The sequence below is a fragment of the Setaria italica genome, chromosome VI (assembly GCF_000263155.2).
Source record: "Setaria italica strain Yugu1 chromosome VI, Setaria_italica_v2.0, whole genome shotgun sequence".
Classification (NCBI taxonomy): Eukaryota; Viridiplantae; Streptophyta; class Magnoliopsida; order Poales; family Poaceae; genus Setaria; species Setaria italica.
Window position 1 is genome coordinate 2,430,047 of NC_028455.1, and position 19,118 is coordinate 2,449,164.

Below are 19,118 nucleotides of genomic sequence, written 5' to 3' on the forward strand. Positions count from 1 at the left end.
GACGTAAGTTCTTTACATGGTAAATGATAGAAGTGAGGAAATCACATCTTGGTTTAAGGCTGTAGAATGTGCGAATTACAAGACAATCAGTCTACAATACAAACAACGGTGTCGCAATTCGCGAGTTTTCAACGGGGAGCTGCTGAGGTTGCTTGGGCAGCTGCTGACAGAGATTTTTGAGTAGGTTCAGTTATAGTGTGCTACAGGCACCAAGCACTTGGCCCTCCTTCGGTGGCCGGCTGTTGGCCTGCAATCTTCTTAAACCCGCCTCATTTTATCCTACCCTTCTGAGTTGTTGTTTGTGTTAAAAGACAGTTCACTTCTTTTACGTTTTATCCTATGCGTGTGCTCGGTTAGACTCGTGTTGTAAACGAACGTTCTTTCCTTCTTTCCTTCTTAATATAAAAGATACACACCTCTTATGCGTATTCTCGGAAAAAAACAGTGTCGCAATACTCTATGGGCAAAGTTTTGTAATTTGAAAGGGATGCTTATCGCCTCACATTGCCATACATTGAGCCTTGTCTCAGCTGTGCGAGTCAGAGAACAAGTGTATACATACACTCAAGAAATCCGTCTCACCTCTTGAATGCTTCTGCCACACTATGAATTTTGATCCCAGACAGGCACTTGCACGGATACACCGGGTTCTCCATCCCAATACCAAGCTTCTGCCCATTTAATTGAACCGATGTGCCAACGCCATGCTGCCCTGTTGGAGCCGCACCATTTGCCTCATCAGCCAAGCGCTTAACAACGGTCCACACCTCTCCGGCCATGTCAGGGCGATTATCGCTTGTCATCTCAGTGCATTTCAGCGCAAGACGCACCAACCGCTTGGCCTGTGCGATGGGCCAGTCCCCAGCGGATGTGTCCATCACTGATCTCAAGTCACCCCTCTCCAACGCATCTCGGACCACCCTCACAAGGTTCAATGGGGATCTGGCGGTGAGCACGCACAGGATGGTGACCCCGAAGGAGTAGGTGTCTGACCGCGTTGTGAGCACTCCGGTGGTGTGGAATTCCGGGTCCATGTATCCCGGTGTGCCCCAGGGGTGGCTGGTGCAGAGCATGCCACTGCCTGCAGTGTCTGAATGGATGAGGTGCCGGGATGTGCCAAAGTCACATAGCTTGCTCGCTAGATTACCGTCCAGGAGTATGTTTGCAGGCTTGATGTCGCCATGCACGATGCCATAGGGTGTGTTCTTGTGCAGGAACGAGAGCGCAGAACAGATCTCGGTGATGATGCGTGTCCTAGCCTGCCATGACAGAGCTGGTGCTCCGGCCACGCGCTCCAGGCAGCCCTCAAGGCTACCATTTGGCATGAACTCGTACACAAGGGCCAGGGCTTCTGGGCACGCACCCACAAGGGTCACAACATTTGGGTGTCTCACCGTATTCATAAAAGTGACCTGCAAAACGAAGTAGTTCATTATAGTGACCCACTCTTGTAGTGATTGATTATTTGAATGAATTTCAATAGAACGTGGAGAACATCTGAATGGAAAAGGCGACAGGAAAGTGTGTATATACTTCGTGCTTAAAATCTGATTGGCCTTGCACACCAGTGGAGCTCAACATCTTTATAGCCACAGTGGTGTTCCGGAGGAAGCCCTTGTAGACAACACCAAATCCGCCTTGTCCGACCTTGAGGTTAACATTGAAATCCTTTGTGGCACGCTGGAGCTCCACAAGAGTGAATTGAGAGCTGGGCATGGTGTTATCAGCAATGATCTGTGCTGCTTGTTCATGCAGTTGTACCGTATCTCCAACTGTGCTATCTCGCTCTGACATGATCTGCTCCAGTTGTGACATTAGTTTCTTGGCCTCCTCTAATGCATGGTCTCGCTCAGCCATCATAAGCACCTTTTGTCTTCGTGCCTCTGCTACCTGTAGGACTACATGGTCCAATTTAGTTATTGTCTCGTGCCTTTCTTTGCGAAGCGCCTCAACCTCTCTGGCTACCTTCTCCAGCTCAGTTAGCATTTGTTTCATTAGTCCACAAAGTTCCTCGCATTTTCCTATTGCAGAATCCCATCTGGAATGCATTTGCTCTTTCTGCTCATGTAGCTCCATCACCTCTCCATCTGCACAGTTCAATTCAGTCTTCAGCCGCTTAATTTCTCCCTGGAGCTCTTTGACTTCTGTCTTAGCCTTTTCTGTTTTCTTCTGAAATATGTTCATTTGTCCTAATACATTTCCCCGTTCAGTTGTTACCTGCCTTTTCTGTTTATGTAGCTCCACTATTTTTCCACGTGCAAAGTTCAATTCAGTCATCATCCGTTCCTTTTGTTCCTGTAGTTCCTTGATTTCTGTCTTCGCTTGTTTTGCTTTCTTGTGATATGTCTTCATTTCTCCTAATGCACTGTCTCGTTCGATTGTTACCAGCCTTTTCTGCTTTCGTAGCTCTACAACCTGTTTTGTTGCAAAATTCCATTCGGTCATCATCTGTTTTTTTTGTCCTTCGAGAGTTCTAATCTTGCTCACTGCATTATCCCGTTCAATCATGAGTTGCTCGCTCCTCTCACGTAGTTCGGCCACTTCACTCTTGATAATCATCTCCTGCTTTTGTTGGTGCAGTAACTCGACTTCTCTATGGGCATTTGCTTGAGCAGGCACCATCGCCTCAATTAGTCTTTCTTGTTTTTCCTTCACCCTATCACCTGAACCATGTAGGTCTTCTAGTATTACTGTGTCTCCTTTTTCATGTGTTCCCTCCGCATTTTGTGCCGTATCAGCTTGCTCCGAAATCACCAGAGCATGATCCTTTTTCTGCGCCAGTAGGTAACCCTCTGTATCCAGATTGTTTTCTATGTCCCAGAAATTATCATCTGCATCAACAAAGACTGGCACTGACCTCAAATCTTCACTTGGGCTCCTACTAACACAAGCTTTGTGTTAATATATAGGGAGAAGTACATAGAAAATGAACTATGCATAATGCTGGGTGTAAGAGATGACCAAGCTAATTTACGCTGGATGAAGCAACTGATGTCAATAATGCGAAGTAGAAAGGTATTACAGCAAACCATCATAATCATCGTTTTTATTATTATCATTTGCAAGCTCATATAACATACCTACTGAAGATCACCTTCTGATCACAAACAAACCATATCTCACAAAATGGATGAGCATTTTCCATCAATTTAATAGCTTTCTTAGACTGTGGAACTTTCATTTCCCTGGAAACAGGAGTTCAACTGTGAGACTATATTATACCTATAAAGAAACGAAACAATTGCGCATTATGACGAAAGTTAATCTGTAATTAAGCAGAAGGCCTGGTTATGAACCCAATGGGTGATCATGTCACGCACTTGGAATGGTGCTTGTCTGAGGCTGCACCCATGACAAGGGTTCTGATCCAAAATCTATCAACTAGTTCTAAAATTCCTTCAGCAACGTTCCACTCCTCAATCATTAAGATTTTGGCCTTGAACTGAAAAAAAAAAAGGAAACATGATGAGCAGCGTTAGCTTTCTAGCATTCCTATCAACACTACTTTTAGTATTTGGCTATCTATTCTGAAAAAGAAAAGGATTTGACTACCGCTACCGTGTGGCCAACAAAATGAAAATAAAAATAACAAATATATTCAGATTACTACAAGAGTAGTTACCACCAATTTTGCACATTGATTCAAATACTTGTCCAAGGGTGCATGCTGTGACTGTGAAAGTTCCTTTGCAGCGGTCTCTCCATCTTGCTCATGTTTTGTCTTGTGCTCTTCTTCTAAATCATTAGAACATTTCTCATAATGTTCCACTTTATGGTTTAGTGATCCTGAATGAAAGATTTATAGATTAAGAGGACCACATTTGGAAATAGGCCCATTTTCAGAGGCAATTGCCTATAGAAATCGATTTTTAGATGCGGTCCACATAAGCAACACTATTAAAAAAGTAACTAACCCTATTTTAAGAAACAAATTGTAAATTTTCACATGAAGTCGGATGTACCAAAATTGTAGAGCTCAAAAAGATCTAAAACATTTTAGTTGAAACATTTTCACTTAAGACAGTTTAGGTGCTCAAATATCCATTATAATTTCTTATATATATTTTGAAGATGTACTTTGTAGGTAAGAGGTAAGGAGGCTATGTGTGGAGAGAGGCAAAATATGAAAGGGAAAAAATCCATTTTACTGCCCTCACTAATCCACTTTATCCACTTAAGCCACCGAATAAAACTTAGGATCAATTTACTTCCCTGAACTATTTTAGTTGGTCCAATTTACCTCCTAATAATGATATTTATCCTTTTATTTCTCTGATTACAAGAAGAGTTTATTTTTAGAGAAATTTTAGAGTGCTTGAAAAAAATGAGAGCCGTCCATCCGGCAAAATCGAACAGTGGAAACAAAGGAAGTACCATGCATGAAGTACTCAAAAAAAGTACCAAGAAGTACCGTTTTGGTGGGACCAAGTACCAAAAGTAGTGAGAAATTACTATGATCCCTTTTAATTATGTGTAAATCTATTTAATTCTTTTTTTTTGGTAGGAAGGATAAGAAAGGAAAGTACCTGCAAGTACCACTGTTACTTTAAAAGCATTGTAACAAAGCTCTTATTTTGAATTTTGCGGGGTGACTTATATCATGATGCGCTATGTTGGAAAAAATACATTAGGAAATTTTAACGACTATTTTTCATGCAAATTTGAATATTAAATGTTACAAAAATAACCATGAAAAATTATTAATGTCTTTTCTTAACATAAGTCGTCGTTCCCTCTATTTACTCACAAATTTTGAACTTCAAACTCAATTTTACATGGAGAAATAAAAAATACAATTCTTATTAGGAGATAGGTTGGACCAATTGAAATAGTCTAGGTGAGCAAATTGAGCCTAATTTTTTTTTGGGGTGTTAAACATATAGGATTGGTGAGTACAATAGAATGGACTTTCTTTCAAATATAAAAGATATTTTTCATATTCAATTAGAAATCTAAAAGTTTAAAGGGTAAAAATCGATTTACACATGCGGTTGCATTAAAACTACCACCTATGAAAATCAATTTCTATAGGAAATCATGTTAGCTCACCCACACATGGAAGTGCATTTTTAGAGGTGGGTGCTCGGCTAGTTCGTAGAAATGCATGGTTTCAACTAGAGATGGCAACGTGCACAGACCCTCTGGGTTTTGCCATCCCAAACCTGTGAGCGGGAAAATTTATTGTGCCCATTAAAAGACCCATGCCCGTGACAGGCACAAAATTTCGCCCAAACCCATGCTCGTCAGGTTAACGGGCACCCACGGGTCACCCGTGCCTGATAACAATCCTGGAGGGAAGTGTCGCTCATCGACCAAACCAATAAAATTGAGAGAAAAAAGAGACCCCAATTATATGCCAAATTGGACAGGTTGCAGTGCTTTTCAAGATTCATTGATCCATACGACAAGGTGGCACGATTTTCAGTTTGATTCATACACATAAATTAGTCAAATGCTCAAAGCTTTTCTCAAATACAAGGACACACAAACCCATGGTCAAGAACTAAGAAGCTTCTGTAGGGAAAAAGGGAACTCGGAATCTCAGACGAATAGCTACAAACACTAGTTATCAATCAACAACTAGTCACCAGTTGGCCGGGTTGCAGATGCACAGCATGGACACGGGAGTCGCGGCATGCGTCACCGTCACGGAGTGCAGATGTGCAATGCAGCGAGCATGGAAGGACAGCTGGATAGGGGTGCAATGGCGGTGGCACAAGTGGGGAGTAGTGGGAGAAAGGGTGCAGGTGCTTAGGGTTTCATCCAGGGTGCCAGGCTTTTACTCTTGATTGGGCTTGGGCTGCTGGACTATGTTTTTGGGCCATTCGATGAGCACTTGGGCTGAAATGAGTAGGCCGAGCATGTGTAATTTAGGGGTATTGTGAGCTAATATGAGCTGTATTGCTACAATGAAACGGGTCAAAAAAACCCGTGGGTTTATGGGTTCGGGTACTAGTCCCAAACCCACGTCCATACCCAAATAGAGTAAAAACCTATCGGGTTTCGGGTAGCTATTGCCATCCCTAATTTCAACAAGCATTTTGCTCGAGTTTGGTGGCCAAATTGCCTCTATAAATACCATCAGGATTGCCTATAAGAACCGTTTTTGTAGTGCCGTTTTTGTAGTGCACTTTGAATGGTCGGAGTAGTCGTGGTTATTGTTGGAATGAGCATCTCAATCTATTCCATGGCCCAAAGGGCAAGATGTCCATGTGTACAAGTGCCGAAACCCTCTAAGCAGAGGAAAAATACATGTAATAACTATACACATCTAGGACATATATCTAACACCCCCCTCAGACTCAGGGGGGATCCACAACACTAAGTGAGGAGAGGAAATAGCTATGCTAGGCCCTTGTCTATGCCTTCGTGAAGAAATCCGTTAACTGAAACTCAAAAGTCACGTAATGAAGAGCCATAATCTGATTAGAGGAGAGAAGAGTTGGTGCATAAGACATCACACAAAAATCCTCAGGTAACGTTGGAGCCATGTGACCTCAGCTGTAATAGCCAGGATAGCCCTTAACTTAGCCTCATCACTCAAATGAGAAACTGCTTCTTGGTTTTCCAGGCAATCAAGAAGGACCCAAGAAAAACACAATAAGCCGGAAGAGAACAACGATCAGTGTGATCACTAGCCCATGTCGCATCAAGGTACGCTTGGAGTTGGAGGGAACTAGAGCGAGGGAAGAACAAGCGATATGAGATGGTGCCACAAAGGTATCATATACACGAAGAAGGTGAGCATAGTGGAGCTGTGTGGGAGCAGAGACAAATTGACTCAGAATATGAACATCATGAAAGATGCTAGGACAAGTGATCCCAAGGTAAACAAGGCTCCCAACAAGATGACAATAGCGAGTGGGGGTGGGGAAGGCGTGTGAGGAAGGCGCGACGAGACACCGGCGAAGGTCGAGCCACATGCAAAGGTGGGACCTGTAGCGGACCCATCGGCATGATCAAGATGACGCAGAATCAACTCTAATGTGTGAGTGGAATCAACTCAGGTGTGGTAACAACGATGAATCAAGCCATTATGAGCCGTTCAGGATGAAGAATAGCGACCACGTATGGCAAGAAATAAAATCAAGGAACAATGTAAGTGCACCCACACAGCAGGAACAATTGCTAGACAAGTTGGAGAAAGAACCTAACCTAGCTCTAGTTCTGTATACCATGTTATGAATATCACTTGTATTCAATATGAGGGCCCTAGGCACAAATATATACATGTACAAATATTAGCAAATATGCACAAAACCTCTTGTACGATAGGAAAATACAAAAAGTACATATACATCTAACACAACCCACTCATGGGGCTTGAGGCTGGGGTATGCTATATGGTGGTGCACCACATAGAAATTTCCCTTGAGGCTACATGGCATGGAGAGGGGCAATCTGCTCCCACCCCTATCACCTGCAGGTTGCCTCTCCCCCTCATCGAATTTTCAAACCTGTCCGAATTCATTGGACTTCTTGAGCAATGTTGCTTAGTGGCTACTTTTTGACTATTTCATCCCCTACTTTGGCTACTGATTCATTGGCATGTTTTTTTGTTGTTTTGGCTATCATATACATTAACCTTTGCTCCCATAGCTGTCATCTTTTTACTCTGAGTTTAAGGGTCTTTGCAACGAAAAGAGGATAGCATAACCAGTAGTAGAAGACATTTGCAAGCAGAGGTGCCTTTTGTCTTATCAATTCAAGGAACCTATAATGATAATTGTTGAATAAATATTAATTAAGTGATAAATTTTGTCTCTGTAGGAAACAATATGATGAATTCCGTACTATGCACTGCTCGACAAAAGAACAGGGAAACCCTCGCTTAACATGAGATACTGGTGCACCATGTGGTTCAAAGACTTGGCATAAATGGCAAAACTCCCTTGTCTCATCAGGACACGGACTGTCAAAGTCGGGGAAGAGAGTATGGATGAACCTGTTTGCCTCCGCTTGACGTGCATGATGATGATCTCGGCGCTGCTGGACGCATGCTCAAGAACCCAGCACAGGATGGACTCCCCAGATTCTTCGGGCAGCGCCACGAATACCTTCTCCTGGAACAGCATGGCGGCATCCGTTCGCATCTCCAGGCCTGCGACGACTGTAAGATGAAGGTTAATTATAGTTGGGTACGGCTGCTTCCCTAAGTGGAACGAGGAGAAGGAGATGACGACGAAGGCATTGGGCATGCAGATGGGAGATTATATTAGCATCAGCCATCAGGGAGTGGTTAAGCTCAAGACTAAACTTATTATTCTGAGTACTATTTTTTCAGTCTCCATGGCTGCTTAGGTACTGAATACGCATATAAGTAGTCCTAAAACGATTTGAGGAGAAATTGACAAAGCAGCAGCAAAATAAGTTTCATAAAATTTTCATACGCTTGGAATGGCCCCTGCCCCCCGAGTTTGGTCTCGAGTACTAGCGTACTTCTGAACTACTGCAGAAAAAAAATCTTGCCCTACATTTGGACCTGATACTAGATTGAAAAAAAAAACTCTAGGAACTGCTACCAGAGAAGCACACGGCTTCAAACTAAGATGGTTTGGTCTGTATATTCTGGGCTCCTGTGGTTGGTATAAATCATCACATCATGTATGCACACGTAGTAGTTGTAATTATCTGATAGAGAACAGAAAGTAGTTTACAAGGTTCCTTTTCTTTTGTCTGATGCTCTGCCTACTCTAAATAGATATAAGCAAACTATATCTCCGGTTGTTACTCAGTGAGATTCGCTTGACGTTCTTGCACTGGAGCGTCCAGAGTGTGAGACAAGAACTGGCAAGTGGCTCAGATTCCATCGGGCTGGGGGCTATCTAGTGTGCAGTGGCAACCTGCTGCTGCTTTCATGCATGCGTGTAAACCCTAGGTGCTCAACCAAGGTCCAAGGAATTCGTTCTTGCGATTTCTCCTGAAGCAAAAAACTTCAAACTCTAATGAAAGGATACTGTGAGTCTAACAGGCCATACCCAATGCAAATGCTATCACATAAGGTGGGGTTTGGGGAAGGGTCTTACCCTTGCAAAATTCTTTTAAAATTCTGCAAAAAAAAGCTGGTTCTAATCCATGACCTCCAGGCCACAAGTGGAGAGTTTTACCACAAGTGAGTCTAATGTAGTCTTCAATTTGGAAAAGATAGGCTACTATTACTGTGGTGCTAATCTAGATCGCAACCTTGTATCACTCCAATTATTACAAGCGCAGACCAAAGGAGAACAAATCAAAGTCGATTTATAGATAAACACTGATCTGAAGTGACAACATATTTGGAGTAGGGAGTAAAGGTAGTTAATAAGAGATAAAGACAAATCTTCCTTCACTAGCATTCATATGGACGGACCCTATACCAAGGCACCTATATATTGACTCTGTTTTAGCTGCACAGAACTGTACCAGCCAATGTTTACTACACAACAGTAGGTCATACTAAGCACTGCACTTAACTAATCACTACCCAGCACTAATACAAATATCACCCTCAGATGGGGCACATCTGTGCCAGAGCATTTTCCTACCCCCAACTTGGAGCCAACCCCAGTGATGAAGTGCTGTTGTTGCTTGACATGCTGCCGCATCACTGTCCTGATGGAGCGATGGATAACTTCTCAGAGGTTTTAAAGGCCACCAGGTTCCCAGGGCTCACTGGTCCGGTGAGTGGCAACACCAGCAGGCCAGAGAAGCAGACCCAGCTGATGAGGAGACAATTTCCTTTATGCCGTCAGAAATTATCTAAATCCACACTCTAACACTATAAATTTTCTTCTACTTTCATTACCATCAGAAATTATCTAAATCTGTACTCTACCACTATAAATTGTACATAATGTTGTATTGTCAGAAACAACGCCGTTCATGCCGGAAAAAATTGCATGTAGAAGGCTGAGTGTGGGAGTTCAATTGCTATGTGGAGGATATGTACATGCCATATAACTTGGTGACCGGGAGCATATTACGGTGGAACTCTAACATGGACAAGAAGTGGCATTGTCTACCGATACCAAGGGAGAAATCGTTATTTTGAGTTTGCATCATCTTTAATCTACTATTTACATTTTTGCATTTTTATACTTGCAACTTGAGCCTTTAAATTTTTGGAGTAGTTCTAGTTAGGATTAGATCTAATTTGTAAAACTCTTTGTGGGTGGGTACAAGCACTGATTGAACTATTATAGCTGCACATTTATATAGCACACTACCAGAAAACGGAACTTCCCTTCGCACCCCAAAACTCTAAATATACCAGCTAGCATTAGTATTGGGAGTAACGGCCATGATCCCTAGAGGACCTTTTAGTATCGGGTGACAATACCAACTGATTGGTGTTACCACCCGATACTAATGCTCCTCCAGGATCTAGTACCGGTTGGTTTTGGTATCATTTAGTATCAGTTGGTGTTGGTCCTTCACGAATTATTTTAAAGGAAAGCATCTCTTACTTAGCCATGTGTACTCCTACACACTGCGCACACGTATATTTTGCGTAAAACATCATGTCACTTGTGAACTGCAACGTGCATGTGTGCGAGCCTCTAAGTGATTTAAAATATTTTTTTTGCAAAACCTTTTAGTACTGGACTAATATTTTATTACCAGGTAGATGATCTAGTACTAAAGAGTGACACTTAGTACCGGATTTGCGTGAATCCAGTACTAATGGGGTTTTGGAACGGGTATCTTCGTACCTGAATTACCATTTGATAAATCATTTTTCGGGCCTCAAGTCAGATCCTCAAATTTGTCTCAGTAACGTGTGGAGTAAAACGCAGCACTGAAATGCAGCATAGAAAATGGAATTAGTGGCAGAGCTAGCACGAATTATTGGTTGGGCGGAAATCAAAGTTATAAGCAACAACATAATTGAATCGCATAGCATACCATATTTAATCAGAATCACATAACAATTTGGGTATAAACGATAAATGGATGGTACAGACGACAATTCGAGATAGTACCATAATCCGTGATTGTCAATTTAAAAATATAAATTAAAACATTAAAGGATAAATAATCTGTGATTATTGTCATTTTTTATTAAAAAAAGCCATCAACTAGTCCGTAGTAGTTAAGCGAATACATTCTCAAAAATTGTTGAGAATGGCAATTAAGAAAATTTTATCAGTAAGCACATCTAGTTCTAGGAGTAAAAAGGAAAATTCATCTACAGAATAATTATGCAATTGGCTAATTGCAATCTGCCTGTGTTTTTGTACCTGCCTGTGCCCGGTGCCGCAGATGGAACTCTCAGTTTCAATCCCTTCATTGGCCATTCGCCGTCGCTTTGCACCGGCAGAACCGTCGCCCTCACCTCGGGCCCTCGGCCGCCAGTGAAGCGCCTCCCACCATCGGCCAGGCCGCCGGAGTGGCGGCGGCACAGCTCGCAATCGTGGCTACGGCTTCGCTGGTGGGGGCGGCGCCGAGGGGAGGAACAGCGAGACCGAGACGGGCCAGAGCCCAGAGGCCGGCACTGATGGATTATGTTCTGTAGCAGCGTTGGGCTATTGGGCCACTGGGCTGTTGGCCTTTTACTCAGCATACGTCAAAATGTCAAATTGGGTAGGGGGCCTTCGCTGACTTGTCCTCTTGGTTGGTCCGCCACTGAGCTTTTTTTTTTTTGGGAACTGGGCCGCCACTGAGTTGAATGTGCTAAGCTCTGATGAGCATCAAACTGAAAGCTGAACGAAAAAAAAAACAGAGAAATGGCTGTCTTTCGTAAATTGTACAAGTCAGGTCTTTTAATTTCCTCTCCTGAATGTGTCGAAGATTCCATAGTATCATTTACTTATGGAATGCTTCCGTAACATCAGAACTTGCTGTCTGAATATTGAGCAATTGCCAGAGTTTCTCAGACAATATGATAACATGTTTGTCTTTCACTGATTATCTGAGGTTTATCAGGTGCCAATCATATCGATTCCACAAACTTTATTGTAATAGACTAAGAAACCTGTAATTATCTCAGCACAAACACACACAAGCTAAATCAGACGCAACAGTGGAGTACAACACAGTACTGACACGGTGATAAAAAAAAACACGGATACATGTTTTGATGAGCATGAAAAACTGAAAGCTGAACGAAAAAAGGGCCGTCTTTTGTAAATTACTACAAGTTACACTTGAACAGCTGCTAATGGTCTTCATTTCCTTTCTGGAATCGACCGGAGCTTCCATGTCATTATTCATTTTTTTTAAAAGCAAAGGTTCTGTGATATTACTAATCTCATGAGAGAATACAGTATGGAGTACAGGAGTAGACTGATGTGTTTGCACATGGAAATTAAATACCCTGCAGAGACTTCGCAGCACAATTAGATTTAGATTATTTATCCGCGTTCATCTGCAATTAGAAACACATTTGGAAAGTAGAGAAATAGGAGCAAGAGATAAGGCCAAGCTTCCTTCATTAGCAATAATCCAATGTACAAATACTACACCCAGCCATTAGCCCAATAATGAATAATCTACTCTGTATGTCACACTACTTAATCAAATTTATGCAGCAGAAACTCTACCAACCACTCAATACTAATCATCGCTAACACTTCATACACCACTATCCACCAACACCACAGATGTCATATTCCAAGGGGGTTCCACATCTGTGACAGGACATTTTCCTGGTTCCAATTGCAGTTTGGAGGCAGCTCCAGTCCTGAACTGCTGCTGTTGCCTGACATGCTGCTCAGCATCACTGTCCCGATGGATACCTTCTCAGAGGTGTCAAAGGCCAGCAGGTCACTAAGGCTCACCGGTCTCTTGAACGGCAGCGCCGGCAGGCCGGAGAAGCAGGACACCTGCTCAGCGACCGTTGGGGCAGCACCGAAGGCGGTGTAGGTGTCAGCGAGGGGTGCAAGCGGCAGGTCAGCCGTCAGGTCCTGGGCATCTTCAGGTGGTAGCTTTGGGGTGGTTGTTCTGCTCTTGTAGAACACCCTGCATAGCACCCAGTCCTCCTGTATTTTGCAGATGCATGTTTTAGAGTTCATTTAGCAAGTGTAAGTGAAATATCCAATGCAAAAATTGTACCAATTGTGGTTGAACATATTTTCATTGGATATTGTAAAATCCTTGTCGTAGGTTGCAGTTGGGGGCTACGATATTTCATTCTAAATCCTAATTGGTTAATTCAGTAGCCTGTTACTACACATAGTGTTGGTGGAACCAATATGATAACGCTTTGTAACAATTTGTATTGAAAAACTTATTTTTTTTCGGAAGTTAATTACTTGAGGAAGTGGTAATCATACAACCCCAATGTTCAACTTGCAATTTGGAGTGAAGAATTTGTCGTCTAGAGAGTCAAATCCTTTTCAAGAGAATGTTCAGTACATTAATTTACTTCACTCTAGCTCATCTGATGTTGATGGAACTGACATAAAAACTTATTTGCATCAAGTTACTCTAATAACTTTAACTTTGGAAGTTTGTTGTTTGAGGAATTAGCAATCTTACAATCCTGAATTTTTAATTGGCAACTTGAGCGAAGAATTAGTCCTATATGTAGAGAGTCAATCCTTTTCAAGGGGATGTTCACTGCGCTATTTTACTTTAGTAAAGGAACATTCAGTGCATTAATTTACTTTACCACATGGCTTATCTGATGGAACCAGTTGAACTACTTTGGATTGGATCATTCTAGTGACGTGGACATGGATTGACTAAAAACACATTGGTGGATAGGGAGACATGTCTGACAACGTGTAGGATGATTGAGGCAACTTGCATCTACTAGTTTGTCTTGCAAGAATGGTCAGGGCAGCATCTTCTTCCTTCAGCATGGATGGGACCCTCATACTTTTGGATGGAACCAGAGAGTAAGATTTTGTTTTTTTCCATTTACAGAGAGTTACCAAAAACAACTTGGAGGCAAAACTTTGGAGTTTTGATATACCTTTTCAAGAACTGTAAAAATCCTCAACCAAACAGTAAATTAAAAATCCTCAAACAGCATGATCTAGGAGCTGAAGTTACCTTGAGCCGTTGGTACCTCGCCGGGGCAGGGAGGTCGCGTCCTACCAACGGCGGTGGCGGCGGCGCCGCCGGTGGCTCCAGGCGGAACTCGTGCATGACCCACTCCGTCTTCCTCCCCTTGGGGGCGCGGCCCCGGTAGAAAACGAGCGTCTTGCGCATCCCCACCAGAGCCGCGGCTTCCCCACCGGCGCCGGCGACGACGGCGCGGTCCTTGCCGGTGGCCTTCCAGTAGCCGGAGACGGTGGCGCGGTTGGTGCGCTGCCCCGTCGCGTACTTGCGGTCGCGCTGGTTGAAGAAGTACCACTCCTTTCCTCCCACGCAGGCCGCCTCTGTTTGAAGGAATAATACAGTTTCAGTTGGCTATCGAAAGAGCAAGATTTCGTGGTGTAGTTGGTTATCACGTCAGTCTAACACACTGAAGGTCTCCGGTTCGAGTCCGGGCGAAATCAGATATTTTTTTTAACTTTTTAACTTCTTTAAATTTCCTCTGTTCCATAGCTAGACTCCATATATTCTTGCTCTGTTTCTCGTTTTGTCTCTCTTTTTTTGAAGATAGGAAATTGAGAATATGAACCGAAACATATTAAGCAAAGGAATTTGCAGGTTAATGAATGAAAAGGAGGATCGGGTTTCAAATTACTGGATTGATGGGTATAGCTACTAGTACTAGCTAGTGCTTATGTTAATACAGACCTGGAAGGTCCCATGGCTCGCACTTGTTGAGGTCGACGTCGACGATGGCAGCGCCGCCGTGGACACGGCCAGAGAGTCTGTGGAGGAGGTAGTCGAGCACGAGCTCGTCGTCCCTCGGGTGGAACCTGAACCCCGGAGGCATTCTTGCCTCCATCATGCTGATCGAGCTCATCTTCTACCTAGGTATCTGTTGCCAGGTCGAGAGAGAGAGAGAGAGGGTTTTGATGAACAAGCCGGGCACTGGGAAATGAAGCATCTCATGAACGGCCAGAGGGTATAAATAGGGTGCACCAAGTCAACCATGCAACCTGCTAGTTTCCACTTGCTCATGGTTGATGAAGCACATAAAAAAAATCCGATCATTTCTAGCTGTAGCTTATAGGGTTCAAGAGGCTAGCTAGGCTCTAGTGGTTTCAGAATGGAGCTAGCAAGAGCAAGTCAAATGAAAGGGCACATCAATCCAGCTACTCCTAACTGCTTTTGCAATTTAAACTGTTACATCCTAACTGTCCATTCAACAACATTGTCATTAAGGGTTCTGAATTACTGTCGCTTTTCTTTTAGCATGGCCCTTCTTGGCCATACTAATAATAAGCATCTTCTCCCATCCTCCTTAGCATGTCCTAAAACCACCTAGGATCTACTCCCTCCGGTCAGAATTAGATGGTGTTTTCACAGCTAATTTGAGCTACACTTAGTTACTTCTTAATGTCTGAAATGTCAATTAAATCCAATTGGAGGTATAGTATTATATCCTAGGACTGAAAGTTGGACTTTCCTTTTTTTTTCTTTGACAGTATTAGGCAATACAATACAAATGTATGTTCTTGCATAAAATTTGTTGAATGAGCACACTTGCACTCTCAGTTAAGTTACTGCAATCACAAATTCTCTGAATTTTATCTCTTCCTCATATATCAAAGTGCTCTCTTGCGCCCAGATTATTTTGAAACCCATGTGTTTGGAAAGGCCGGCGGTCTGCATTCGCCCACACAGAGTTAAAAGCGATATCAGTAAAGTGCCATGTAAGACATTCTAACCATCATGTCCAGTCACGTAAATAAAAGATGTCCAAACACACACCAGAATATGACTGTCGGCGCATCATCCCTCCACAGAGGATTCCTCACGACATTTTCATGTGTAAATAAACCGACAAAATCTTTTTCCATTATGCCCAAAGTGAAGATACCAATCTTTTCTAGTAGTAGCAAACATCTATAAAAAAAAAGATTGCTTGCTGGTCGATCTTTTAGCCGACAGCTAGCAACAAGGTGGAGAGTTATACCCAAAGCAGAGATGCTCCATCTTTTTCAGTTGTATGGAAAGATATATACAAAAGAAATAGATTTTTGCCATTCCTCCTATAATTTTGATGGACGACTAATTAGATTGCATATATATATAAAAAAACGTTAATATGTCATTATGTATATATCGGTTAGTTTAATTCGCTTGAAGCCACTCAAGAATTCAGAACTTCGTATCATCGTGGAACAGCCAAAAGGATATGGGGAATCAGACAATCAGTGGTAACAAGTGGCATTGGACATCACAATTGTGCAAAAGATAGTGAAAGTGACTCTTCTGCTTTAATCAATGGTAGACCTCTGCCAGGTTTTCCTTTTCTCTCTATTTGTGAAAATGGCACAATACTGATCTAAAGTATTTAATTGGAGCCTTTTTTGCGATAAGATTTCTCAATTATTTTAGATATAATTAAAGCTTGCTATAGCTAGTGAAAATGGATTTATCCATTGGTCATACCACACATAAATGGATTGGGAATGGATGCCATATAAAAATACAATAATGACATAACTAAACAAGCACCCAATATTTCCTCAAAGAAAAAAAAACAAGCACCTATTAATACACCATATATGTGCCAATATGCCACTTGATAGGGAGACACCACTAGCCCAATAATGCACTACTACCACGAGTTGCACAATCACATAGTACATTTATCTCCGAGCTTTCAAGACAGTGAGTGCTCTGAAATCTTATCTGCACAAGCTTGACGACGACGACAATGGCCAACCAAAACTGACGGCCGGCATAGTCTCATGAGCGACGTTAACCCCCGGGGGAGCAGCTTCACATGGCCTCTCACGTGCCACCGCACACGTGTGCGCAGCCACCGCCGTCCGACCGGAGATCAACGGTCTGGAAATCGCAAGGTAGTCGCCGTCCAGGGTCCACCGGGATGCTGCACGCATATGGACAGAGTTCCCAGCCTTTGATCTGAAGCTTCTTCTACCTCCTATTGGCGGGCCTATTATTGGCTGCACTTACACATGAGATGGCATATGACAGAGACTGAGAAATCGATGGATGGGTGTTATAGTGATACTGTGGGGCTCATCTTTCGCAACAAGTGGAAATGTTTGGTCATAGTCTATAGGGCTTTTATAAGAAAATATGACCTACCTTCTGTACATTTGTCTGGATGTTTTTTCACATATGGTAGATAGTCACCGTACCAAGGCATTGGTTGCTTAGTACTCTTTTTTTTTAAAAAAAAAAGTGAACCGCAGGAGAGCTGCCGCTATAAAAAAGAGTCCTTTAGTACTCTTGATCTCATGTTATGAAATTATTGTTGGGCATTATATTACAGGTAATGACAAAATGAGGTGGTCGGGAAGTTCTTTAGAACTCTTGGCTAAAGTTAGTTAGGATTCTAGGATGGCTCCTGCTCTGAATGGATAAGTTCAAACCTTTGTGCTTGCCTAAAGATGGTATGAGTTGTTGGTATATCCAACTGTCGTCATACTTGAGATGATGTTATTTTCATGTATATAGTATAATATTTTACTCCATCTATCTCTGCAGATTAGAATTTATCGCCTATCGAATTTTATTTGCTTCAGCATTCAGTTTGAATTGGTTGGATTTTGATATTAGATGCATGCACCTGTTGCCCTTTAATTTGTCGACGTGTCGTTTTCAGAACAGTGATCTGCAAAGCAGTTTCCTTCGCGCACCTAATTTTTGCACTCTATGTGTATGGCATGTTTCTCATCAAGTATGAGAAGAAACAAGAAAGGATATATGTCCTGGTCTGTCACTATCAGGACTAGACTGACAACGGCTTTATTCTGGTAATATTAGAGAAGGGAGAACCAGACTATTTTGGGCATATTTACTCCCTTCGTTTCTTTTTCTGTGCAAATAATTTGCAAGTATGATGGAGATTTTTTGGTGTACAACAGGTGGATTGTGACGTAACAATAGTCATGAGTAGGTCTTTTGTTTGTTGTTTACGAGAACTGAGTAGTACTGCACGGTGCCTGACTGAAGAAACTAAAATAGTTCAAAAGATTAGGAACCCCCCCCCCCCCCCCCCCCCCACACACACACACACATAAAAGACTAATTGAAATCAGCACGTACTAGTGATCATGAGTACTTTGCATCTAGTGATTTGGGGGGAGCAATTGGAAAGAAGATGGACAGAGATTCAATTGATAGTTTTTTTCACTGCTTGCCTCTCCACGAGAGTACAGGAGGAGCACAATACTGGGCTGATACACGGCCTTCATTCAGCCCAACTCGAGTCTAGTTCACCCCTACAAGTTAAGGGCCTCTTTGGAATGAAGAAATATCAAAATGTAGGAATAGGAAAAGCATAGGAATAGAGCTGCATGACATTTGCAATCCTATAGGATTTGATAATGTAGGAAAGTTTGTAATAGAGTGTTTGGATGCGACATAGGAAAAATAAAAGAATGAGAAGAGAGATAGACACAAAGGAAAATTTCTAAGAGGTTGGACCTCTTATTAAATTTCCTCCAAAATTTCTATAGATTCATGCATCCCATGAGAACCCTAAGGAATTTTATAGGATGCAATCCTTCGTTCCAAGGGACACATAGGAAATTTTCCTATAGGATTGAAATCCTTCAAAATTCCTTTAGTTTTCCTTTGTTCCAAAGGGGCCTAAGCTGACAAACTCCGCTTCTCCTCATTGGGCTTCCTCCTGATCAACTCAGAGGCTTCTCTAAATAAGGCCCATACTCAAATTTGAAGGCCGAGATTTAAAAAAAAAAATATGAAACTCCAGCAGGACCCTCCAAATTCCACCTAGTTCCTTTAAAAAAATTCACCCAAAACCATATAGACATGGGTCTCTCCAAAGCCCATACTTTCTTCACATCCTCCATCCAGCACACGCCGGATTTCCAATCTATCTTCTGGTAGATAGATAACTAAGAGCATCTTGAAAAGTGCATAAAAAATTAAGTCTAAAAACTAGTTTTGGAAGAAAAAGAATACCCATTCAACCAACAGTTTCCAAAAACTTAATCCCAAAAAGATTCAATTCTTACCACATCATCCATACGTGGGTCCAATATTTATTTTTTGGTTGTGAACAGTAACAGTGGGATTTTTTTTCCCTCCACCTTTTTCCCGTGGGTTTTGGGTGCACGGAGACGGGTAAATTT

General features: G+C 42.3%; 2 protein-coding genes and 1 non-coding gene across 3 annotated transcripts; 1 reads left to right on the plus strand and 2 right to left on the minus strand.

The window, feature by feature from the left end:
• Window positions 1–434: 434 nt before the first annotated feature.
• Window positions 435–8,198, minus strand: LOC111257629 (U-box domain-containing protein 33-like). The gene is made up of 6 exons (XM_022827575.1): window positions 7,946–8,198; window positions 3,623–3,786; window positions 3,321–3,442; window positions 3,081–3,185; window positions 1,534–2,878; window positions 435–1,412 (listed from the first exon to the last, which is right to left on the minus strand). The coding sequence occupies exons 1-6, from the start codon at window positions 8,196–8,198 to the stop codon at window positions 579–581; spliced, it is 2,823 nt and encodes a 940-aa protein (XP_022683310.1). The 3' UTR covers window positions 435–578.
• A 4,174-nt stretch (window positions 8,199–12,372) lies between these two features.
• On the minus strand, window positions 12,373–14,973 carry LOC101768833 (NAC domain-containing protein 21/22). Its single transcript, XM_004972578.3, has 3 exons — window positions 14,671–14,973; window positions 13,978–14,306; window positions 12,373–12,959 (listed from the first exon to the last, which is right to left on the minus strand). The coding sequence occupies exons 1-3, from the start codon at window positions 14,840–14,842 to the stop codon at window positions 12,585–12,587; spliced, it is 876 nt and encodes a 291-aa protein (XP_004972635.1). The 5' UTR covers window positions 14,843–14,973; the 3' UTR covers window positions 12,373–12,584.
• TRNAV-AAC lies at window positions 14,353–14,426 on the plus strand. Its single transcript has one exon. It is a non-coding gene; the product is annotated as a tRNA-Val (tRNA).
• Window positions 14,974–19,118: the final 4,145 nt, after the last annotated feature.